This window comes from Pimephales promelas, chromosome 3 (genome assembly GCF_988280905.1).
Source record: "Pimephales promelas chromosome 3, fPimPro1.hap1.1, whole genome shotgun sequence".
Lineage (NCBI taxonomy): Eukaryota > Metazoa > Chordata > Actinopteri > Cypriniformes > Leuciscidae > Pimephales > Pimephales promelas.
In genome coordinates this window covers 36,983,091-37,009,626 of record NC_142771.1, presented here as the reverse complement: position 1 = coordinate 37,009,626, position 26,536 = coordinate 36,983,091, and the positions used below count along the sequence as shown (strand labels likewise).

The 26,536-nt window shown below is 41.8% G+C and overlaps 2 protein-coding genes across 3 annotated transcripts in view; one reads left to right on the top strand and one right to left on the bottom strand.

Annotated features, from left to right (window-relative positions):
- Positions 1-26,536, top strand: part of slc25a17l (solute carrier family 25 member 17-like) — a 36,436-nt gene that overhangs the window by 5,754 nt on the left and 4,146 nt on the right. Inside the window, exons 6-9 of one of the 2 annotated variants that reach the window (XR_016155201.1) lie at positions 1,631-1,776; positions 1,853-1,948; positions 4,718-4,800; positions 6,582-6,846. Coding sequence is in view for 1 of the 2 variants with exons in the window: in XM_039665618.2 (XP_039521552.1) it covers positions 1,631-1,776; positions 1,853-1,948; positions 4,718-4,800; positions 6,582-6,729 (473 nt within the window). In the remaining variant the exon portion in view is untranslated. Of the gene's footprint in view, positions 1-1,630; positions 1,777-1,852; positions 1,949-4,717; positions 4,801-6,581; positions 10,432-26,536 lie in introns of those variants that run through there. The other variant, XM_039665618.2, reaches the window with a different exon arrangement.
- Positions 10,296-24,907, bottom strand: dxo (decapping exoribonuclease). The gene is made up of 6 exons (XM_039665619.2): positions 24,077-24,907; positions 21,991-22,217; positions 21,696-21,909; positions 19,953-20,088; positions 11,285-11,379; positions 10,296-11,169 (listed from the first exon to the last, which is right to left on the bottom strand). The coding sequence occupies exons 1-6, from the start codon at positions 24,487-24,489 to the stop codon at positions 11,052-11,054; spliced, it is 1,203 nt and encodes a 400-aa protein (XP_039521553.1). The 5' UTR covers positions 24,490-24,907; the 3' UTR covers positions 10,296-11,051.

Genomic DNA, 26,536 nt, shown 5'->3' with positions numbered 1-26,536 from the left:
GGTCTTATCAAGCGAAACGATCGTTCATTTAAAAAAAAAAAACAACAACAAAGTTAACGCTTTATAAGCTCAAATGGTCCCCTTGCTCTGTTCGGTGACGCACATTCGTGACTCTCCTGTTCGAACTTGTTTATCTAAATGAACGAATCTTTTCCCGAGTCAATTCGTTCATTTCGTTCGTTGAATGAACCAAATGACACGAAAAAAGATTTGTTCATTTTGATGAACGAGTTCGAACAAGAGAGTCACGAACGAGCGTCACAGAACACAGAGCAAGGGGACCATTTGAGCTTATAAAATGTAAACTTTGTTGTTGTTTTTTTTTTTTTTAAATGAACGATCGTTTCGCTTGATAAGACCCTTATTCATCGTCTGGTGACGTTTAAAGCCCCTTGAACAGTTTGCAGTTTGCACTGAAACTCTCTTTTGGACCTTGAACCGTTTGGTTCCCATTGAAGTCCATTATATGGAGAAAATCCTGGAATGTTTTCATCAAAAACCTTAATTTCTTTTCGACTGAAGAAAGAAAGACATGGACATCTTGGATGACATGGGGGCGAGTAAATTATCAGCAAAAGTTTTTTTTAAAAGGGAACTACTCCTTTAATATTGTGACAGAAATATATTAGTAATGGACAGTAAAATGTACTTCTCAAACTAATAATAATAATACAGTAACATTATTACAATTCATTTATGGTATATCACACAATTTTCTCCCATGTTTTCATTTTAAAACATGGAACATTTTTATTTACCGTACAGTAAATCTCTGTTGTTTTGTCAAACAATAGTTTCATTTTTATTTTATTACAATTTTAAAGAATAATACATATTTTACACCCAGAAAGTTTAAAACAGACATTTCAAAGGGCCTTATAATAATGTAATAAAAAAGTTTTAACGAATTAGATAATTTGGAGAAAATGAAATGGAAGTTGTGGTGAAAACTGATTTAATAATGGCCTAAAATATATATATTTTTTTTTTGTTGCTAAATTTGCTAAATGAATAGTTGTTAAATGGTGCAAGTTTAATGATTTCAATTAATTAGATATGATTTTTGATTACTAACATATTTTATTGTAACCATTAAAACGTAATACAGAAACATTAAAATGTTGTAAAAAAAATAAATAATTTGTTATAAATAAAATAAAACGTTTATTTTTGGGTGGTTGGTATTTAGTATTTTAAGGAAAAAAGTAAGCAGTAGAGGAAATGTTTACAAGAATGGGTTGAACAACAAAAAAATAATAATACAACTATTAATTGTCAATTTTGAGATTTGTGTCAACCAATTAGAGTCATGAGTTTAAAAACGCAGTGGTGTAAAGCAAATAGACCATTTCACAAGATGTAAACAACACTGGTCCAGAAGCACCAGTTTCAGTTTTTTAACACTACATAAAAGCTGGGATAAAATACAACCAACAGAACATTTAAAACTGAATCAAAAAGTTAAACAAACATCTTTAAGATGTTTTCTTTACATGTGAAATCAAGAAAACAGTTACAAACTGAAACAGGAAGTGTTTCTGGACCAGTGTTGTTTACATCTTGTGAAATGGTCTATACGAAAAATAGTTCCAGCAATAAATCTGATCATTAGGTGTTTCTCCTCTCACAGACGCCTTCTCCCAGATTATATCCAGCGAGGGAGTGGGAGCGCTGTGGAACGGTACGCTGCCGTCTCTCGTGCTGGTGTTCAACCCCGCCGTGCAGTTCATGTTCTACGAGGCGATGAAACGAAGAGCGGGACGTGGAGGCAGGAAGGTGTGAGGGACAGAGAAACGCCGTCATTCATTTATCAGTTAGTGAAATAACTCCAATGTTTAATGTTTCTGTGCAGATTTCATCCCTTGAGATCTTTCTCATCGGTGCCGTCGCCAAAGCCGTCGCAACATCTGCAACGTATCCCCTGCAAACGGTTCAGGCCATTCTGAGGGTAATATCATCAATGTGACTGCATTGAAGTGCTCCTGTTATGCTTTTTTCGGATATTATCTTTCATGCCGTGTGTAATGTAGCTGTTTGTGAATGGAAAGTGCACATAAGTTCTCCCAAAAGAAAAAAGCAATTCTGCCGATGTAGGTTTTTAACAGATTTGCATAATACCAGTCTATATACCAGTACCGGTCAAAAGTTTTAGATCGGTAAGATTTTTTATGTTTTTTAAAAGAAGTCTCTTCTGCTCACCAAGGCTGCAATTATTTGATTAAAAAAAAAGCAAAAAAACAGTAATATTGTGAAATATTATTACAATTTTAAAAAGCGGAATATATAGTGAAGTGTAATTTATTCCTGTGATCAAAGCATCATTACTCCAGTCTTCAGTGTCACATGATCCTACAGAAATTATTATAATATGATGATCAAGAAACATTTATGATTATGATCCATGTTGAAAACAGTTTTTTACATGTTTATTTCAGGATTCTTTGATGAATAGAGAGTTCAAAAGAACAGAAAAGCTTTTGTAACATTAATCACTACCATTCAAAAGTTTGGGGTCAGTAAGAATTTATTTTTTTTATTTTTGGGGGAAAGAAATGAGAAAATACTTTTATTCATCAAGGATGAGTTAAATTGATCAAAAGTTACAGGAAAGACATTTATAATGTTAGAAAAGATTATATTTTAAATAAATGCTGTTCTATTGAACTTTCTTTTGGGGGGAAAAAATGATACACGACTGTTTTCAACATTGAAAATAATAATTTATGTTTTTTAAACATAAAATCAGCATATTAGAATGATTTCGGAAGCATCATGTGACACTGAAATCTGATGTGTAATCAGCAACTGTAATGTAGCAGGGTTGCCGCGGTGAGGAAAATTTCCCACCGGTTAATCGACGTGTGACAACACCGGTAATCCCGGTGTCACCGTGGAGGGCAGGGCGGGGGGGTTAAATAGCTTTTAAATGCGTGCGCGTTATACTTTCACTTTCGAAATAAGCGTCAATTGCTTGAATGGACAAAAAAAAAAAACCAACTCGCTGATAATAAAACTTTTATTTATAGACAGAACTTTTATTAGCATAACGAACGAATAAAAATAACCCCATGCATAGGCTGAAAAAAGTGAAAATCGGCAAAATGTGGGCCCAAACAAATAAGAACCATAAAACGTTTATTAACGAATAAGAAAATAAAATAGGCCTAAATAAATTACACAAAGTTTAAATAAGATAAAACCAATTAAAAAGAGACGAATATAAAATAAAAACTTCAAAACGGACCTTAGCCTACATAAATGACATAGGCCTACTTTCACTTTCGAAATAAGCGTCAATTGCAATTCAGCGTCAATTGCTGGAATGGACAAAAAAACAACAACAACTCGCTGACAATAAACTTTTATTTAGACAGCACTTTTATTAGAATAATAAACGAATAAAATATAGACAGAACTTTTATTAGCATAACGAACGAATAAAAATAACCCCATGCATAGGCTGAAAAAGTGAAAATCGGCAAACTGTGGGCCCAAACAAATAAAACGTTTATTAACGAATAAGAAAACAAAATAGGCCTAAATAAATTAAACAAAGTTTAAATAAGATAAAACCAAATAAAAAGAGACGAATATAAAATAAAAACTTTAAAAAGGACCTTAGCCTACATAAATGACAGCACTCTAAAAAAAGTAAAACACTATAAATTGGCATTTATTAACATTAATATATATTGGCCAAAATATTGCCAAACAGGCGCTTTTGCATTGCGTTTTGACACCAAATCTTCCGCCATTATCTTGCTTTTCTGTAATTTGACTCGTTCTCGTCTCCACACGTGCTAAAATGGAATCCTGATGCTTGCTGATCTGTGACGTGACGGCACGCGTTGCGCAGTTCATTTTTAATTATAATGCTCTCTTCAGAACTAAATAATTGAAAATTATTATTTTTAATTAATTCAAATAAATATTTTAGCAAAAACGAATACTTTAGAAAAAAAAGTCAAGACATCGCGGTGTCACGGTGGGAAAGTGATGTCACCGGTGATGGGGCTTAAAACCAGTAACACCGTCAACACCGTCTATCACGGCAAGCCTACTGTAATGATGTTGAAAATTCAGCTTACAAAAATATATTAAAATAGAAAACAGTCATTTTAAATTGTCATAATATTTCACAATATTACTGTTTGTCAATTATTTTTTTTTTCATCAAATAAAGCAGCCTTGGTGAGCAGAAGAGACTTTATTTAAAAACATAAAAAATCTTACTGATCTAAAACTTTTGACCGGTAGTGTAAATATATATGTACGTTTATTAAACAAGATAAACCCCTTGAGATGAACCATCTTGTTTTCGAGGGGGTCCTAATATACAATACAACACAGAACAGGGGACAAATCAAATACAATACAATGAAATAATAAAACATAAACAATACCACAATCAACACACTACAAAAAAAATAAAACATATATATATATATAGTAGATAGATAGATTGATTGATTGATTGATGGATTGATTTAGGTGAATATAAGCACTTGATAGCCAGCAAAAACATAACGTAGAATAAAGAATATAGTGACTGGCTTTTAAATGATATACATCATCATCATCCTTTGAATGATGTAGGAGACTCCAAAACAACTTTAGGAACTATTGAAATGGCGTAAAAGGTGCACTTGATGCAGGTAGACACAGTGTTACTCATTTTAAAGCAGTCATCGTGTGAAATATTCCCGTTGCTCCGCAGTTTGGCCAGTATAAATCAGATGGTAAAGGTGGTCTAGTGGGCAGCCTGAGGAACGTGGTGTCTTTGCTCATGGACCGGATCAGGTAAGTCAACTGCAGTTTAATGCAGTAATAATTTACGTAAAACTGAAATTAAAATGAATGAAAACCTATATAGATGTATTAAAAGAACACAATTTAAACGAAAACATTACAATTAAAAAAATATTACTATTATAAACTTTTTTTCCAATATACATATTGAATATTAGAGCCCGACCGATAAAGGATTTTGAAGGCCGATACCGATACAAATATTTTTTGGTTTTAAAATCCGATATTCCGATATATCGGCCGATATTTTTATTTATTTATTTATTTTCAGAAACGCAACAAAACATTAACAGATTTCCCTAACATTATACAACTTATTTAACAGCAGGAAAAACTGGACCTGATTGTCACAAATTTTGTCATGCTTATTTGAGTTTAGAGAACTGATGTGGATGGTCTTTTAATTGTTATTTAAGCAACGTATGTCTCGTGACCAACTCAACGAGTGTTGCCAACATGGACGGTGTAGAGTGCCCTCTGGTGGACAAACTATACAACTCCAACACTCATGACATGGTTCAAGCGTGTTTCGTCCGTTTTCGTTTTATTTTTGAAATATTCATTTATCGGTCATTAGGGCTGGGTATTGAGACAAATTTAACAATTCGATTCGATTTCGATTCACAAGCTTGCAATTCGATTCGATTACGATTCGATTCAATATCGATTATTTTGGATATCAGTTACAATAAATGGCAATTTTTCTCAAGGGAATCAAATCTCTTAAATGCTGTAAACTATGGTCTATAAATATAGTCTAGTTGTAGCCTACTAGGCTTCATTAGCCTAATATGAAGGTAATAATTAACTGTTTTGTAGCTATACAAACACTTAAATTACACTTTTATTTATTTTTATAATAGATTATATGAAATATAAACATTTAAATGGTGGCTGTCATAAAAACTTGCCAGATTTATTCAAATATGCATTAAATATTGAAGAACACTAACGAGTGTGGACTAACGAGTTTATGTGGTTTTTCTGAGGTAAATATATGACGATACATTGATTACAAGCTGTTTAATTGACGTCTTTCCACGGTTGAAACGCAGATTGAGTGACATGATACGGATTTCGATAAGTTGTACTCTATCTTTTAACACACTTTCAGATGCTCATTCATGTTTATTTGGCGCTGTGACTGGTATTATTAACCCGGAAGAGAGATCTCCAGAGCGATCTCACGCCACAGCGCCAAAACGCTATTTATGTTTTTGAATTTCTAAAGAATATGGACGTAATTTGAAAATTGAGACTTTGTTTCATATCAATAGTAACAAAGGACAAAGATTATTGTGATTTATTGGATGCGTGCAGCTGCGATACAATGATCCATTCATTCAAATGAAACAGGATGACTAATCGATTCTTGAGATTTAAGAATCGATATCGGTTTGTAAAAATGAGAATCGATTAATATCGAGAAATCGATATTTATTACCCAGCCCTATCGGCCATTATAACTGCCGATACCGATAGTTTGGAAAATGCTTGATATCGGCCGATAATATCGGTCTTGCTCTATTGAAAATGTTTGTGTGGTGTACCAGTCAGAAGTTGTGGATGGGTGCGATTTTTAAAGAAGTCTTTTCTGCATTTATTGGAATTAAAAATACACACAAAAAAACCCCAGTAATATTGTGAAATATTATGACAATTTAAAAATAATTGTTATATATTTCAAAATCTAATTTATTCCTGTGATCAAAGCATAATGTTCAGCATCATGATGCATGGAGTGTGAGCCGTGTTCTCCGTCCTCTGTACAGGAGGCACGGGCCGCTGGGCTTGTATAAAGGCCTGGAGGCGAAGCTGCTGCAGACGGTGCTGACGGCGGCCCTCATGTTCGTGGTGTACGAGAAGATCACCGCTGCCACCTTCAAACTCATGGGCCTTCAGAGGAAACTCAAGCACTGAGACACCGGAGCCTTCAGTCATGACTACCTCTCTAACACACACACACCCTCAGGAGGACCTCCACATATCCCATCAGCCACTGCTCCACTAGCATGCTTCAGTCCCGCCTTAACACAGGTCAGTTTAAAGCAAGAAAAAAGGCTTTGGTTTTTAACATGTTGCTTAAAAAAACAAGTTTACATGATCAAGTTTATTTGATCAGAATCTTAGAGAAGATGAGAGGTTTACTGATTCTTTTAAAACGTCTTAACCCAAAGCAAATCCGGAGTGTTTCTGAATTTAAAGGTGATGGTCAAGAGCAAAATTATTTCCTTTTAGTCATTTACTCACTCTGATGTCATTTCAAATCAGTACTAAAACCAAGGACCCTTTTCACATCTCCGGGGGCTCTCTGAAGTGGATCGTTATAGTGGATGGCGACGGCAAATATACATTTTTATTCACATTTGCCTGTCATAGATGTTGAGATGTATTGAGATGTTACGTTGGTCAGAAAATAGTAAGATGTCGAATTTGCCGTTGTGTTATGAACACCCGCACAGTGGAGTTAATTCAGTTTTTGTCATTAACAGCCAATGTATTATAACTAATACCTTAAAGGGGTCAGGAACTGGCTTTTTAAATTTTATTATATTGTTGTCTGAGGTCAACTTATAACGTTCGCTTGGTTTTTAGATTCAAAAACATCAAACTGAATAAGTAATAGGTTATTTTGTACCCTAGTTTTGAGCCTAGCTGAAAAACGCTCTGTTTTTATGGGCGTGTCGCACTGAAGACTTTGAAGTAAACGCCCACTGCTGTGAGTGGATAACAGTTTTGCATATTATAATGAGTTTCACACTCATTCTAGGCATCTATGTTATTTAGATTTGCGTGTAATGCGCGAATCGGTGGGCGGGGCTAAACCGGCCGCGTTGATCATCTTCTGCGGGGGTGGTGTTTTATCCTCTTTGACGTCATAGTTCCCCACTTTGAAAAACGAGTCGTTTGCTGAGCCTGGTGTCAATAAAAGCTTTTATTGGACTAACAAGGACGTTTTCAGTTCTGAAACTTACAGGATATTCTTATAATATGATTATGATGACCTCTTAGATGTCAAAAGCTCAAGGAAAATTCGATTTCTCAGTTCATCACCTCTTTAAACTAAATAAGCTAATTTGCATATTCATAGAACCGCGTATACTAAATGAGGCGAGTGTGTTTAAAGATTTAAATATGTAATTTTGGTGATCAAAGAGGAGTTTTAAGGGATACAATTATTGACTAAGAGGGACTTTAGCAAATTGAAAATATGAAAAATCTTTACTGGATGTTGATAGCTAATGCATCATCACAGTCTGTGAAAATAACGTTGTTTTGTTGATTAAAATAAGGCTGGAATTAAATTTTAAAAATCAGATTAAAAACTTTAAAAAGGCAAACATTAAAGTCCCCGTGAACCGGAAGTTGCGAACGACTTTTCTCCAGTGTTGTGACGTATTTCCGAGAGAAACGGAATACTAAATGAGGCAAAATAGTGGGCGTGGCTTTTTTTTTTTCAACTAGCACCTGATTGGATCTAGAAAAATGGGTGTTTCATTCTGAAATGGAGGATGACGCAAGTTTACACACGCTGTCAATCAAAGCCTACGTTATCGGGCAAGGTCCTCCAATGCAGAGGGGAGGGGCATTTTCAAAATTTGATTAAAGATTACGAAGCCAACGAATTTTTTTTTGTGTGGATTGACTTGCATGTATGAATTGTTCACCATAAAACGATAAATTTAGGCAAACAAAGTAAGTATGGTCAATTTTGATTTCATGGGGACTTTAAGTGCTAATATTAAATTAAAACTTAGAAATAAAGCTAAATAGAAATAAAAAAAGACAAAAGCACATAACAAAATGACTGAAATTAATAGTATAAAAATAAAAATTGTTCCAAACCCATATGATTTTTCTGTTTTGTGTAACATGAAAGACGTTTCTCAGAACGTCCAAGCTTTTAAAGTACCTGATGATCTCTGCAAAGAAAATAAATGTCCTAGATGTATGGAAGAGCCTGAAATATACACTAATACTCTTCTCCTCCACTGCAGTTCACATTATGGATTGACATCAGGCCAGTTTAAATGTGTAGGCATGAATAAAATGTGAGAGCTATGGCGGAAAGCAATATACAAACCTGTTTTATGAGTTACTTTTAGGGATTAGATTCAGTATAAAAAGAGCAGCGTGATCATTCGTTAGAAAATCCTCTGTTTCACAATAGAATAGCAGTTTGTACATCAGGGTGAGTAAATGATGACAGAGTTTTCTTGAGTGATATTTGTGGGTAACGAATGTCTGAATTAGAGACATTTGTCATGTGTTTAGACATGTGTTGTTAATACCTTTGGCACAATCGTGACCCTGGACCACAAAACCAGTCACAACTCGCACGGGAATATTTGTGGCAAAAGCCAACGATACATAATATGGGTCAAAATGATCGATTTTTATGCCTAAAATCGTTAAGATATTAGGTAAAGATCATGTTCCATAAAGATATTTCCTACCGTAAATATATAAAACATTAATTTTTGTGAGTGAACGCAGCACAATCGCAGACATAAATGGTCAATTTAAAGGCAATTTTCTCAATGTTTCTTTTTTTTTTTTTTTTGAATATTCGTATCTTGGCCAAATGTTGTCCTATCTTAACAAACCAGACACATGGAAAGCTTATTTATTCAGCTTTTCATAAATCATGTGATGTATACATCTCAATTAAAAAAAGTAACTGGTTTTATGGTCTAAATTTAAAGTGCTTTAATAAATGCAGTAGAGCCGTATCAGTGATGTGACAAACCAGGTAATGGTTTTCGATATCAAATTTGTTTTAACCAATGAAATGGAAGGATAAAATCTGAAGCCGTCCTCTGATTCGCCAAATCCATGTTACTGATTCTGAAACATGCACAAAGCCTGTTTTTGTTTATTTTTGTATAATGAACCATTTGGGCTCCATGTGATGTAAAACTGTTCTGGAGAATCATTAATGAATGTTAATTAATCATTAGCTGGTCACATTGCATTATTCTATTATTCATTAAACCTTTGACAAGTACGATCGCAGCGTTTAAAGTTTATAGTTCGCATATAAACCCTGATGTCTACGATAGCGATTTTTGAAAGTGACTTTGCACTTAAAAACTGAATCATTACATCGTTACACCAGTAGATGGAGACAAATGACTGTTCTAATCATTCATCTATGAGTGAGTCATTGAATTATTCACTCAAACCGATTAAAATTGTGTCTAGTAAATGACTTTTTTTTTCTGTTAAAAATAAGAAAATCGTGATTCTAAATTTATCCAGAATCGAGATATTTATCCATCATGAAAGGCATTTAAAAAATACACGGCTCAGCGTAAACCTGAGTTTGAGGTCAGTGTGAATATATTCACACCATACTTGCCTTAAATATGCATTTTAGAGAGAACATCTTCCTGTTTACACAAGTCTTACCTGCTGTGTCAATGAAACTGGTTCCTCATACAATACGATATTAAAAACCAATAGAGTTTACGTAATGATACGACTTTGCACTTACGTTTCTTTATTTCAAAATTTATAGCACATATTTTGTACTTTCATTTGTATAATTTAACTGTAATTGTGGCATGTTTAAATGAATTGCAAACTTTAAGTGAATGCTAATAAAAGCTTTGGACAAGACCTCTCGGTAGTGATTTCTCAGAGATAATATAGCAAATCTTAACACAAAAGCACAGAGACCCGCACATGACATGATATCATGGCCACAGATTAAGAATTTGTAAGTTGTTTGTTTAACTAAAATGAGGGAATGAATTAATAAACCATAGTTACAAATTATGTCTTTAGAACAAATTCTTAATTTACAGCCATTATCTAATTTTCTTCAGCACGTCAAGTGCAAAATCTCAACAAATTCGTTCATTGTTTGATAAATCATTCTTAAAATGTCACAAAATATAATGAATTTACGTAGGAACCGTTTTACAAGAAATTCACGCGCTTGTGTTTCCTAAATAAGGACCAAAGTGTCATATAACTATTAAAATTATATAAAAAGAATTGTGATGGACATTTAACAGAGAAAATGTACATATTTAAAGGACATTTTGAAGTCATCATAACAAACAAAGGCTAAAATAAAATCCCAATATAAAAAATAACATGAACAGTGCGCATGGACATCAAATCCGTGTTGGTTAAAACCGTCCTTTTCCAGGTTTCAAACTTAATCCAGGAAACACAAGCAATAGCAAGCTGTGCACAGCGCCGAAACAGTGCGTTTATGACGGGTAAAAAGGTCAGTGGTGAGATGCGGGATCCTTCACGTACCACTCTGGCAAGAACGTGAACGGAGAGTCTCTGTGGACGGTGTAGGTCACGTCTCTGTGTGGATCCCATTCGAACAGGTACACCAGTCTGAAAAACACAACACGTCACAGTCAAACACATCTTACCGGTGCAATCTGACATGTTTCTGTGTGAAACAACAGAAGAAATAACTGTAGGGATGGGGCTTGATTTTCAGGATTACCTTGGGTCGTCCTCTTTGACCACGGACTTGACGAAGGACAGGAAATCGTTGCAGAAATTCATGCAGACGGTTGGCCTCCAGCAGTTTTGCTCGTGCTACAGAATCAACAGAAATGAAAGCGTCTCGCTTTATCGTTCTATAATCGACCTTATGAGGAACCGAAATTTCTGCAATTATACATTTCAATTCTATTAAACATGACATAAAAAAGATATGTGGCTGCCCGTGTTATAATGCTATGTTGGCTAATCCAAGCAGGACGGAAGCTTCGGTGCAAAATGAACCTTTGGTCTAATTACACATTGTTACCTAGTCAACCGCTATCTGAGATTTGTTTTCATGATTGCCGAATGTAAATAGTTTTATCTCTAAAAACAGTTTAGCCTATAACGCTAGTAAATAGGGCAAATAAAAATCGCTTGTTATTACCACTAACAAGACTCAAAATAGCCCCACACTAACACGACAGCATAATAAGGGTCCCTACATTCAAACCGAAGCATTGAGAACTTTGTCAGTGTCCAAACAGTTTAATAAGAAGATATTTTATACATACAGTCAACTTCGCGAATACAGGAAGAAGCCATCTTTGAAAAATAGTCTCTACCAGTCGATCTACGAACACTGATCCAAGTGCACCGGTGAGATGTGAATAAGGTGATAAGGTGAGCGCAAACAGTAGGCTACGTGTACATATTGAAGAGAAGAAAACGGTTCGTGTTTGTGTTTCTTCCGAAAACAACGGATCATATGAGATTCTGCACAGTTCAGCGCACATGGATCAGCGTTCGTAGATCGACTGGTAGAGACTATTTTTCAAAGATGGCTTCTTCCTGTATTCACGAAGTTGGCTGTGTGTATAAAATATCTTCTTATTAAACTGTTTGGACACTGACAAAGTTCTCAATGCTTCGGTTTGAATGTAGGGACCCTTATTATGCTGTCGTGTTAGTGTGGGGCTATTTTGAGCCTTGTTAGTGGTAATAACAAGCGATTTTTATTTGTCATTACTCTATGCCCCATATACTAGCATTATACTAGCGTTATAGGCTAAACAGTTTTTAGAGATAAAACTATTTACATTTGGCAATCATGAAAACAAATCTCAGATAACGGTTGACTAGGTAGCAATGTGTAATTAGACCAAAGGTTCATTTTGCGCCGGAGTTGTCCTTTAATGGGATACACCTCTTTTTTTTTTTGGAAATAGGCTCATTTTACAACTCCTCCAGAGTTAAACTGTTGAGTTTTACCGTTATTGAATCCATTCAGCCGATCTCCGGTTCTGGCGGTACCACTTTTTAGCATAGCTTAGTCTATAGTTCTCAAAAAAAAAAAAAAAAAAAAAAATTACCAAAGTGTTTCGATATTTTTCCCATTTAAAACTTGAGTCTTCAGTAGTAACATCGTGCACTAAGACAGACGGAAAATGTAAAGTTGCGATTTTCTAGGCTGATATGGCTAGGAACTATAGACCCCTTCACGGTTGACGTCACAGAAAAAAATGCGGTGCGCAGTGCGCATGTCGGGGTCAGAAAAGTTCATTCCATCGTGCTGTAACCATAACCATAAACCATCGTGCTGTAACCATAGTTTAAACCAGCTACCGGAGAATTTCTCGTCAACATGCCTACTTGTTGCGTCGATAAATACTAACTTGCGATAAATACTAACGATAAATACTAATATGCCTAACTATGAATTTTGTTTTATGTATTTTTACAGCGGCTATGTACACTGTGCATGCTTGTTCTAACCGTGTGTTGTGTCTTAATGAGTTTTTTTTTTTTTTTTTTTTTTTTACATCACGCACTGACGCGATTTCCACACATCTCAGCATAATTGGTGAAATGACAGACACAAGTTTAGTTTAACAATAATGACCCTGGAGGAAAGGTGACGGATGCTGGGTAAGTGATTAGTAGCCTAGTCGTGACAGTTTTCTAGGGAAATATAACCATCAAGTCAATCAGTCTACAGTGCATCCGTCTCCAATATGATAAATAATTAACGTTACCCTGCCATGCAGGTGCAACTTGCAGTATGGATGTAACGTTAGCCTTCCTGTTGATCACGACCAGCTGTATATAGAGGTCTTTTTTCCCCTGGCGCTGGCTTGGTAAAACCTCCGCTTTTAACACACAAAAGTCATCGCTTATATCGCTATATAAAACCGTCTGAACATGCCCACAAACTACGTAATTTTACGCATCTAGCGATTTGTAGGGTAATGCCCGTGCGATCGGAGTGCAATCTGAGTAGGGTTTCAGTCTTCAACTGGCTGGCAGGAGCTGCCACTGGCAGGTCACGTGACCTGTCAGTGGCTGACTGGCAGCTGCCAGTTGCCTGGCAGTTGCTGACTGGCAGTTGCCAGTGGCTGAGTGTGTTGACTGACTGGCAGCTGCCAATGGTGTTTTGGGTACTGTTGTCCCGATTACACTCAGCAGCTGCCACTCAGCCACTGGCAGCTGCCACAGTCAACAACTGGCAGCTGCCACTCAGCCACTGGCAGCTGCCACAGTCAACAACTGGCAGCTGCCACTCAGCCACTGGCAGCTGCCACAGTCAGCCACTGGCAGCTGCCACTCAGCCACTGGCAGCTGCCACTCAGCCACTGGCAGCTGCCACAGTCAACAACTGGCAGCTGCCACTCAGCCACTGGCAGCTGCCACAGTCAGCAACTGGCAGCTGCCACTCAGCCACTGGCAGCTGCCACAGTCAACAACTGGCAGCTGCCACTCAGCCACTGGCAGCTGCCACAGTCAGCCACTGGCAGCCACTGGCAGCTGCCACTCAGCCACTGGCAGCTGCCACAGTCAACAACTGGCAGCTGCCACTCAGCCACTGGCAGCTGCCACAGTCAGCAACTGGCAGCTGCCACTCAGCCACTGGCAGCTGCCACAGTCAGCCACTGGCAGCCACTGGCAGCTGCCACTCAGCCACTGGCAGTTGCCACAGTCAGCCACTGGCAGCCACTGGCAGCTGCCACAGTCAGCAACTGGCAGCTGCCACTCAGCCACTGGCAGCTGCCACAGTCAACAACTGGCAGCTGCCACTCAGCCACTGGCAGCTGCCACAGTCAACAACTGGCAGCTGCCACTCAGCCACTGGCAGCTGCCACAGTCAGCCACTGGCAGCTGCCACTCAGCCACTGGCAGCTGCCACTCAGCCACTGGCAGCTGCCACAGTCAACAACTGGCAGCTGCCACTCAGCCACTGGCAGCTGCCACAGTCAGCCACTGCCTTCCACTGGCAGCTGCCACTCAGCCACTGGCAGTTGCCACAGTCAGCCACTGGCAGCTGCCACTCAGCCACTGGCAGCTGCCACTCAGCCACTGGCAGCTGCCACAGTCAACAACTGGCAGCTGCCACTCAGCCACTCAGCCACTGGCAGCTGCCACAGTCAGCCACTGCCTTCCACTGGCAGCTGCCACTCAGCCACTGGCAGTTGCCACAGTCAGCCACTGGCAGCTGCCACTCAGCCACTGGCAGCTGCCACAGTCATCAACTGGCAGCTGCCACTCAGCCACTGGCAGCTGCCACAGTCATCAACTGGCAGCTGCCACTCAGCCACTGGCAGCTGCCACAGTCAGCAACTGGCAGCTGCCACTCAGCCACTGGCATCTGCCACAGTCAGCCACTGGCAGCCACTGGCAGCTGCCACTCAGCCACTGGCAGTTGCCACAGTCAGCCACTGGCAGCCACTGGCAGCTGACACTCAGCCACTGGCAGCTGCCACAGTCATCAACTGGCAGCTGCCACTCAGCCACTGGCAGCTGCCACAGTCATCAACTGGCAGCTGCCACTCAGCCACTGGCAGCTGCCACAGTCAGCAACTGTCAGCTGCCACAGTCAGCAACTGGCAGCTGCCACTTAGCCACTGGCAGCTGCCACAGTCAGCAACTGGCAGCTGCCACTGGCAGTCAGCAAGGAAATAAAAGCTGCCACTCAGCAAGGAAATAAAAGCTGCCACAGTCAGCAACTGGCAGCTTTTATTTCCTTTCAGCGAGAGTGTCAGGCACTCAGCCACTCAGCACTGGCAGCTGCCAGTCAGACACTGGCAGCTGCCACAGTCAACAACTGGCAGCTGCCACTCAGCCACTGGCAGCTGCCACAGTCAACAACTGGCAGCTGCCACTCAGCCACTGGCAGCTGCCACAGTCAGCCACTGGCAGCTGCCACTCAGCCACTGGCAGCTGCCACTCAGCCACTGGCAGCTGCCACAGTCAACAACTGGCAGCTGCCACTCAGCCACTGGCAGCTGCCACAGTCAGCAACTGGCAGCTGCCACTCAGCCACTGGCAGCTGCCACTCAGCCACTGGCAGCTGCCACAGTCAACAACTGGCAGCTGCCACTCAGCCACTGGCAGCTGCCACAGTCAGCCACTGGCAGCCACTGGCAGCTGCCACTCAGCCACTGGCAGTTGCCACAGTCAGCCACTGGCAGCTGCCACTCAGCCACTGGCAGCTGCCACAGTCATCAACTGGCAGCTGCCACTCAGCCACTGGCAGCTGCCACAGTCAGCAACTGGCAGCTGCCACTCAGCCACTGGCAGCTGCCACAGTCAGCAACTGGCAGCTGCCACTCAGCCACTGGCAGCTGCCACAGTCAGCCACTGGCAGCCACTGGCAGCTGCCACTCAGCCACTGGCAGCTGCCACTCAGCCACTGGCAGCTGCCACAGTCATCAACTGGCAGCTGCCACTCAGCCACTGGCAGCTGCCACAGTCAGCAACTGGCAGCTGCCACTCAGCCACTGGCAGCTGCCACAGTCAGCAACTGTCAGCTGCCACAGTCAGCAACTGGCAGCTGCCACTTAGCCACTGGCAGCTGCCACAGTCAGCAACTGGCAGCTGCCACTGGCAGTCAGCAAGGAAATAAAAGCTGCCACTCAGCAAGGAAATAAAAGCTGCCACAGTCAGCAACTGGCAGCTTTTATTTCCTTTCAGCGAGAGTGTCAGGCACTCAGCCACTCAGCACTGGCAGCTGCCAGTCAGACACTGGCAGCCGCCAGTCAGCCACTGGCAGCCGCCAGCTCCTGCCAGCCAGTTGAAGATTGAACCCCTACTTAGACTGGCAGTACAGACGCTGCTGGACTCATCCGGTCAGCCGCGGGTGATCAGCGAATATAACGCATTGCCTGACACTCTCGCTGAAAGGAAATAAAAAAATGTCTTATTATGAATATAATGTCATGCCTTTATTCTTGTGTATGATTGGTGTTTTGGGTACTGTTGTCCCGATTAAACCAGTCAAATGGCCGTGATCCGACTGGCAGCTTGCAGACGCTTGCTGGACGCTCATCCAGCGACGCGTTATATTCGCTGATCACCCGCGGCTGGCTGGATGAGCGTCCAGCAAGCGTCTGCAAGCTACCAGTCGGATCACGGCCATTTGACTGGTTTAATCGGGACAACAGTACCCAAAACACCAAAGGCAGATAGACAGACAACCACTGGCAGCTGCCACTCAGCCACTGGCAGCTGCCACAGTCAACAACTGGCAGCTGCCACTCATCCACTGGCAGCTGCCACAGTCAGCAACTGGCAGCTGCCACTCAGCCACTGGCAGCTGCCACAGTCAACAACTGGCAGCTGCCACTCAGCCACTGGCAGCTGCCACTCAGCCACTGGCAGCTGCCACTCAGCCACTGGCAGCTGCCACAGTCAACAACTGGCAGCTGCCACTCAGCCACTGGCAGCTGCCACAGTCAGCAACTGGCAGCTGCCACTCAGCCACTGGCAGCTGCCACTCAGCCACTGGCAGCTGCCACTCAGCCACTGGCAGCTGCCACAGTCAACAACTGGCAGCTGCCACTCAGCCACTGGCAGCTGCCACAGTCAGCCACTGGCAGCCACTGGCAGCTGCCACAGTCATCAACTGGCAGCTGCCACTCAGCCACTGGCAGCTGCCACAGTCAGCCACTGGCAGCCACTGGCAGCTGCCACTCAGCCACTAGCAGCTGCCATAGTCAGCCACTGGCAGCTGCCACTCAGCCACTGGCAGCTGCCACAGTCAACAACTGGCAGCTGCCACTCAGCCACTGGCAGCTGCCACAGTCAGCCACTGGCAGCTGCCACTCAGCCACTAGCAGCTGCCACAGTCAGCCACTGGCAGCTGCCACTCAGCCACTGGCAGCTGCCACAGTCAACAACTGGCAGCTGCCACTCAGCCACTGGCAGCTGCCACAGTCAGCCACTGGCAGCTGCCACTCAGCCACTGGCAGCTGCCACTCAGCCACTGGCAGCTGCCACTCAGCCACTGGCAGCTGCCACAGTCAACAACTGGCAGCTGCCACAGTCAACAACTGGCAGCTGCCACAGTCAGCAACTGGCAGCTGCCACTCAGCCACTGGCAGCTGCCACTCAGCCACTGGCAGCTGCCACTCAGCCACTGGCAGTCAGCAAGGAAATAAAAGCTGCCAGTTTTTAGCACTCAGCCACTGGCAGCTGCCACTCAGCAAGGAAATAAAAGCTGCCACAGTCAGCTACTGGCAGCTTTTATTTCCTTTCAGCGAGAGTGTCAGGCACTCAGCCACTCAGCCACTGGCAGCTGCCACAGTCATCAACTGGCAGCTGCCACTCAGCCACTGGCAGCTGCCACAGTCATCAACTGGCAGCTGCCACTCAGCCACTGGCAGCTGCCACAGTCAGCAACTGGCAGCTGCCACTCAGCCACTGGCAGCTGCCACAGTCAGCAACTGGCAGCTGCCACTCAGCCACTGGCAGCTGCCACAGTCAGCAACTGGCAGCTGCCACTCAGCCACTGGCAGCTGCCACAGTCAGCCACTGGCAGCCACTGGCAGCTGCCACAGTCAGCCACTGGCAGCTGCCACTCAGCCACTGGCAGTTGCCACAGTCAGCCACTGGCAGCCACTGGCAGCTGCCACTCAGCCACTGGCAGCTGCCACAGTCATCAACTGGCAGCTGCCACTCAGCCACTGGCAGCTGCCACAGTCAGCAACTGGCAGCTGCCACTTAGCCACTGGCAGCTGCCACAGTCAGCAACTGGCAGCTGCCACTGGCAGTCAGCAAGGAAATAAAAGCTGCCACTCAGCAAGGAAATAAAAGCTGCCAGTTGCAACTTTGGCAACTTTGTAACTTCAGTTACAAAGTTGGCAGCTTTTATTTCCTTTCAGCGAGAGTGTCAGGCACTCAGCCACTCAGCACTGGCAGCTGCCAGTCAGACACTGGCAGCCGCCAGTCAGCCACTGGCAGCCGCCAGCTCCTGCCAGCCAGTTGAAGATTGAACCCTTACTTAGACTGGCAGTACAGACGCTGCTGGACTCATCCGGTCAGCCGCGGGTGATCAGCGAATATAACGCATTGCCTGACACTCTCGCTGAAAGGAAATAAAAAAATGTCTTATTATGAATATAATGTCATGCCTTTATTCTTGTGTATGATTGGTGTTTTGGGTACTGTTGTCCCGATTAAACCAGTCAAATGGCCGTGATCCGACTGGCAGCTTGCAGATGCTTGCTGGACGCTCATCCAGCGACGCGTTATATTCGCTGATCACCCGCGGCTGGCTGGATGAGCGTCCAGCAAGCGTCTGCAAGCTGCCAGTCGGATCACGGCCATTTGACTGGTTTAATCGGGACAACAGTACCCAAAACACCAAAGGCAGATAGACAGACAACCACTGGCAGCTGCCAGCCAGCCACTGGCAGGTCACGTGACCTGCCAGTGGCAGCTCCTGCCAGCCAGTTGAAGATTGAACCCCCACTCTGCAATCTCAAGCGCGTGTCATGTTTCTATGGCAACCAAAGCAGAGCTTCCGCCAAACCGCGCTTTACATTTTCTCCAATGTTATATAAATGAACCGTCTTGTCTAATCTTCAGAATGTACATGTGCAAGGTTGCATTTGTCATCCATCACCGTGACATCAAGTGGACTTTTAAAGCTGAAATAATGAGTGGATTAAGCTTGGAATAACGAGAGAAATAACATGGATAGAACTTTCTTGTCGGTGGATTAATGCATCAGTCAGTCAGTAACGAGACGACGGCTACTAAAATTAGGTAAGACAAAAAGTTTTATTTTTCGCAACTCGTGTGAAATAATATGTGACAATCGGATCCAGTCGGGTTTGTGTCTTCCTGCCGGGTTCGGGTCCAGTTTTCAAATAATAGACGGGTCCAGGTCGGGTCCGGGCAGTACGTTTATGTCATTTCTCGGGTCTGCACGGGTCCGGGTCCAACTTTTGAAATGAACGACGGGTCGGTTCGGTGTAGCACATTACGGGTCTCTTTCGGGTCGGGCATGAGTTTTTGGACCCGTGAAGACCTAAAAGACAGTGCATAACTTGACACAATATCATGCCGGTCTATTAGCCGCGCCATTTTTCTGACCCCATGCTGCGCGCGCACCCAACATTATCGTAACTTTACATTTTCCGTTGGTCTTAGTACACGTTGTAACTATAGAAGAGTCAACTTTAAATGGGAAAAATATCGAAACTCTTTGGTCATTTTTTTTCCAAGAAATACTAATGGTCCTGTGCACTTCAATGATGTATGCTAAGCTATGCTAAAAATGGTACTGCCAGAACCGGAGATCGGCTAAATGGATTCAGTAACGGCAGTAACTCTGGGGGAGTTGTAAATTGAGCCTATTTCCAAAAAAAGTGGAGTATCCCTTTAATACGTGGTTATATAAAGCAAACCTTGATCAGTTGTGATATTTTCGAGGTTTGGAAGGTCTCAATAGACACCACTATCCCATCATGGTCTCGAAACCCAGCGACTATCAGTGGCACTCCAGGAAGAAATGACTGCGCCCACCATTTCAGCAGCTTGTACCTAGAAGAGGAGCATACATGTTACTAAGAATTTTCCAATGGTGTCCTAAAACTCCATCAAGTTATCCAATGGTGTCCTAAAACTCCATCAGGTGACCCAATGGTGTCCTAAAACTCCATCAGGTGACCCAATGGTGTCCTAAAACTCCATCAGGTGACCCAATGGTGTCCTAAAACTCCATCTAGTGATCCAATGGTGTCCTAAAACTCCATCAGGTGACCCAATGGTGTCCTAAAACTCCATCAGGTGACCCAATGGTGTCCTAAAACTCCATCAGGTGACCCAATGGTGTCCTAAAACTCCATCTAGTGATCCAATGGTGTCCTAAAACTTCATCTAGTGATCCAATGGTGTCCTAAAACTCCATCAGGTGACCCAATGGTGTCCTAAAACTCCATCTAGTGATCCAATGGTGTCCTAAAACTCCATCAGGTGACCCAATGGTGTCCTAAAACTCCATCAGGTGACCCAATGGTGTCCTAAAACTCCATCAGGTGACCCAATGGTGTCCTAAAACTCCATCTAGTGATCCAATGGTGTCCTAAAACTCCATCTAGTGATCCAATGGTGTCCTAAAACTCCATCAGGTGACCCAATGGTGTCCTAAAACTCCATCTAGTGATCCAATGGTGTCTTAAAACTCCATCAGGTGACCCAATGGTGTCCTTAAACTCCATCAGGTGACCCAATGGTGTCCTAAAACTCCATCAGGTGACCCAATGGTGTCCTAAAACTCCATCAGATGACCCAATGGTGTCCTAAAACTCCACCAGGTGACCCAATGGTGTCCTAAAACTCCATCAGGTGACCCAACGGTGTCCTAAAACTCCATCATGTGACCCAATGGTGTCCTAAAACTCCATCAGGTGACCCAACGGTGTCCTAAAACTCCATCAGGTGACCCAACGGTGTCCTAAAACTCCATCAGGTGATCCAATGGTGTCCTAAAACTCCATCAGGTGACCCAATGGTGTCCTAAAACTCCATCAGGTGACCCAATGGTGTCCTAAAACTCCATCAGGTGACCCAACGGTGTCCTAAAACTCCATCAGGTGATCCAATGGTGTCCTAAAACTCCATCAGGTGACCCAACGGTGTCCTAAAACTCCATCAGGTGACCCAATGGTGTGGTAGTAGCGATCAATGGAGGGACAGAAATCTCTCAGATTTAAGATGTTCATGTCTGGTCCCTTGCATTTTCGGGACCAGTCATGCGCAGTCGTGAGCAGGAAGTAAAGCCACAAAATCAAGGCCGCGCCCTCATCCTCGCTGAATCAAACGCAAGCACACACCCCGCACTTTTATTAAGTGGCCTCTGTCTGCTTCGCTCTTCTCCAATGATGTCTGCTGTTTGCAGAACCTCGTTAAAATTAGGTAAATGCAACTACTAACCACATAGTCAACATTATGAAGTCTGTTGGTGCTTCAGTGACTACTTCACACAGAGAACCTGTCAATCACAGCTGTCAATCATGATGTCAGAGCACCGTTTTTATGGCATCAAATAACTAACTAAAGCAAACTTATTTTAAGAAAATGCACCATTATAACAATTTTACTCCCCATTTCAGAACAAAGCAAATGATCTACAGGTCTGAGAAACACACCTGTGGAAGTTACTCCGTTGTTTCGGGGTGCAGATCTCGGCGGAGGTCTTGAGCTCCACGTAACACCCCGGAGCCGGAGGAGCGTCTTTGACCCGGCAGTCCACCTCCCCGGAGAACAGCAGCTTGTGGTCGGCCAAACGGGTCTGAACCACCGTACAGAACGCCTCGTTGGTGTTCACGACGCCCCCCGGGTCTGGAGTGCCGTCCACGCCATCTTAAAAGACAGCACAGTGGTGGATGAGCGGCGAGATCTTCACTATCAGCAGTCTGATAATACTGGACGGCGGGCTCAAACCTGCACAGGTGTACTGCTCAAACTTGTAGCCCCAGTACATCATCTCCTCCTGCCGCTCCGACCGGGTCACTCGATTCGCTCTGGCCGCCTCCGTTTCCACCTCACTGATGTAGATGGTGCCTCTGAACTTGGAGGCGGCCAGCATCCATCCCTCCTGAGTCTCGTACGGGGTGGTCAGGACCTTGGTTAGGTGTCCTCTCCATGTCACAAAGTCCACACCTAGAGCACTGCAAACACACTCCAGAACTCAACGACGGGAACAAGACATCTGTGCAGCTGCAGCTTTTATTCATATTTAGGTTTTAATGTTTGTTTTATTTCAAGTCATTCATTTTTGTTTTGTTTAGTCATCTATATATTAACTCTACAATGTCAAGGGTCAAAAATGGTATGCTTATATTTTATCTATTTTATTCAAAAATACAGTAAAAAGTAAACAGCATTATATCATAGAGAGGATTACTACAGACCCTTATGAGTCAGGGTCAACTTTTTAAAGTCATGTGATGTGCCGCCCCAAAAATATTTAGTTCATCTTCAAAACACAAATGAAGATCTTTTTAATGAAATATGAGATATTTCCGTCCCTCTATTGACAGTCTACGCAACTACCACTTTGACGCGTCAAAAAGTTCATGAAGAGATCGTCAACGAATCCATGATTTGCGGTTTAGTCCAAATTTTCTTAAAAGACAATATCGTTTTAAATGATGAATTAAGCTTTTTTCACATTTAATCATATGATTGGCAAGAAACGGAAGTCAAGCATGTTCGCCTGACGTGCAAGAACCAATGAGGTTCATTCTCGTTTATGTTTATGTTCACTGATTAAGTTTTATATGAATAAAAGCTTAAAATCAATATTTAGACCTTATGCACCAGAGAAACGTCGTGGGCGCCGTCATCTTTAGAATATTGTCTTTGAACTTCCGGTTTTGCTGTCGCTCTGTATATTTCTATGGCATCGCTGTCCATAGACATATACACTAGACCTCACCTTGGATACGGCAGTTCATTAGAACGAATGCGTCAATAGAGCCGCCATCTTGAAACAGGGGAGCCCCTCCACTTTAATGCATCAGCGTCAATGTAGTAGACAGGTCTAACGCAAATAAAATCACCATAAATCATCATGAATGCGATTTTTCTTGTTTTTTTGGTTTGTTCCAACGGTCAGACATGTATTTATCATTGATTCCAGAAAGAAAAAAATTTTTTAATTTTTTTTTTTTTAAAACATTCTTCCTAGTTCAGATTTCATCCGTGAACTTCATACGCTGCACAAAAGTCCGCCACCATCAATGAATTCGAAGTAAAGGCAGAGATAGCAGCGTTACCTAGCTACTTTCTATGACAAGACCCCTGTTCCAAGATGGCGGCGGTTTTGACGCATGCTTAGAACCCCCAGGTGAGGTCTAGTGTATATGTCTATGATCGCTGTCGAGGAGTATAATTGTGGTGAAGTGGATTTACTTATTGTAGAGTTAACAAAAGTTATCATGAGCATTGAAATGTTTATCATAAGCATTGTAAAGCAGATGTCTTAACTAATGTCGACCAGAATTTTTTTTACGAGCAGTAACGTTACATTCATACCTGGCTGTGTGCAAGATCGCTGTGAAAATACAGACCGGAAGTCAAAAGACAACGAGCGCAGCGCTGAAAAGGGGCGGGGCTACATAAGGTCTATTAAAGCGCTCGTGTCTCTTCAAAATATTTGGACATGTGGATTTAGTTTTACATTCTCTTTATGAACTTTTTGAAGGATCACAGTCTGCGGTAGCTTGGGTAAGTTAGCTCTCAATGGAGAGAACAGGAATCGCTCAGTTTTTTTTTTATTTTTAAATAACTAATTTGTGTTTCGAAGATGAACGAAAAGTTTTAGGTGTTTGGAACGACATGAGAGTGAATCAATTATGGAAGAATTTAATTAGAATTCAATTTAATTTTTAATTATTAAAAATATATATATTTAAAAAAAAAGCTCATGTGCTTTTGAGCCCATGTGGGCCAGTATTTAATTATCCGTTATTCTTAAAAACTTAAATAAATATTTATAGTGTGCAGAATATTTAGCCTCTCTCACCTGCTTTGGTCTCGGGTTTTGATCTTGTCTCTGTTGGCCAGAATCCACCTCAGAATGTGATCAAGCTTCTCTTTCACGCCATCGTCTCTTTTAACGAAGCGGTTGGTGTATCCGTCCCTTAAATTAAAATCCGGCCTTTTTCTGGGCTCAACATAATATCTCATCTGCCTTTGGTCATTGAAGAAGTTCCTGTGAGAGTCCAGCGAGAAGCAGCCCACCTCCACCGGCTGCTTGTAGAGAGGGAAGTTCCTCTCGTACAGTTGTCTGCGAGTGCTCAGGGTCTCGGCGGCTCTGTGCTGCTGGGCTTCGTCGGATGCTCGCTGTCGTTTATCACGGTTAAAGTCACTGCTGGGGTCTCTTGGACGTTTATAATCGGAGTCATGATGTGGGTCTCTGTGGTAGCTTTGAGCCATGGCGTGTTTTTATTGGTGTATGAGGAGTTAACTTAAAACCCCGTATGATCTCAGTATTATTAGCAAATGCTTATTTACCTTATGAACAAATACCGTAGAAAGTGAAGTTCTGTGTAGTTTATTTGTTCACACTCGTGTTAAGAGCTTTAACGTTAGAGTTCATAGCTGACAAGGCTATGTGATAGCAGCAGCATTACTCTCATTAGCTAACATGTCTTCCTCTAGTGTTTAATAATCATCCAGCTAGAATGTGTTATATATGGCATTACGGTCCAAAAGAACTGATGAGCGCCGTGACGTTCTAAAAGCTGAACGATTACCTTAATTCGGATTAAATGTATATCTCACTCAGATAGCATACTGATAGCGTATCAAACGTGTAAACAAACAACGAACGGCTGTGAAAATTCATTTTCAAAACAAAAGCCCTAAGTTCTCACTTCAAATTAAAAGTCCCCATTTAACTGTCACTAAAATCAATACGGACAATTCTTATTCTTATATGCATCATTTTATTTTCACTAATGTGCCAAAATAACTTCCCATTTAATATCTTCTCTGACAATGTGTTTTTACTGAAAGAAAACAAAAATAATTAAGTATTTGTAGTAAAACTGAGTGACTATATTGCATACTGCAGTGCAAATATTCATTTACGGTTTAAAATAAATAAATAAATCCCATTCCACTTTCATACATTGTTGCTTCTTGGCAATTGTGCTCATTAACCATTTCAAACGACGCCTGTTGAGATATGATTTTATGATGTCCTTTATTAAGGAAGGTAAGCAAATGTTTCTCACATTGATAGCAATTCAGAAGGAAATTTATTTTAGAAGTAAAATGGGCCGTTCCTAACATTGTTCAGAGGAACAACATGATTTGATTAAAAAGTGATTGAGGGAAAACAAAGAAGTGCAGGAACAATGCTCATATATAATGATGCTTAGCTATAATTATGTTATAGGGATGTTTTTCATACTTTGGTGTTGATCATGGTTCAGTTTGAATACATCAAAATATAGTTTATAAGTATGGTTGTTTATAGCAACCATAAACACGAGTACGCGAGCAACATCTTGGTTGCAGACAAAAAGGATTGATGGTGTCAGCGTTTCTGAAACAAAACCCCAAAATTTACAGGAACTGTAGAATGTAGTTCATCCTGGACTGATTAGGTGCCAGAAGTTGGTGGACTCGATGCAATGCAGATGTACAGTATGATGTTATCAAATGTTATCAAAAACAATGGTTATGCATTATTTCAGTAATTTAAAGTGAAGTTTAATCCTAAAAATAATACTTTGAATTAATATTTAATATTAATTCTACTTTAATACTTTGAATTTAATATTTAATAATTAATTAATATTCCTTTTCTTTGCTTCCTGTTAAAGAGCAACGCAGACTTGATCGAATTTGTTAATGCTTTAAAAAATAACAGAACATATAAATCAAAATGGCATGTCGAATAAGGCCAGAGAATGTCTAATTGAAGAGAATTGGCACTGGCTGGTTACTTCCGGTTTCTGGACTGGCTGCAGTAACACATCTCTGTCCATGCGGGGGCGCTCGAGGTCGAGTGCAGAATGAATGGGAGTCTATATGGTGTTTCACCCCCAGAAATCCACTTTTCTCAGGATGTAATTTTTTGTCAAGTAATTTGAAAGTCGCATTCAAAAGGGAGGGCTAAGATAATACACTCAGCTGAAAATTGAATTTTTAAGTTCACTTATCTGTTCTAAAAATCCGTTCAAAAATGTGATGACGTCACACAATAGCAGAATGCTAGCGTGTTCCGGCCAACAGCCTAACCTGTTAGAAATCGAAAGGACATAAGTACTCGTTCATTTGACTTTTGGCCTAAGACCTATATTGAACTTGCGGAATCAACAATAAAATCTATGCAGGAGAAAGAGACACATTTAGCCGTTTAGCTCCATAGACTCCCATTCATTCTGCACTCGCTCGCGATCACCTCCAGTGGAATTCTAATGGAACTGCAACCAAGGTGATACACAATGGGGCTAATAGGAAGTGCCAAGGC

Coding starts and splice junctions, on each gene's coding strand:
- dxo (XM_039665619.2), bottom strand. CDS start 24,489: ATGGCTCAAAGCTACCACAGAGACCCACATCATGACTCCGATTATAAA. Junction 21,910..21,990: donor TGAGCAGTACACCTGTGCAG/GTTTGAGCCCGC, acceptor CTGTCTTTTAAG/ATGGCGTGGACGGCACTCCA. Junction 11,170..11,284: donor GTCAAAGAGGACGACCCAAG/GTAATCCTGAAA, acceptor TGTGTTTTTCAG/ACTGGTGTACCTGTTCGAAT.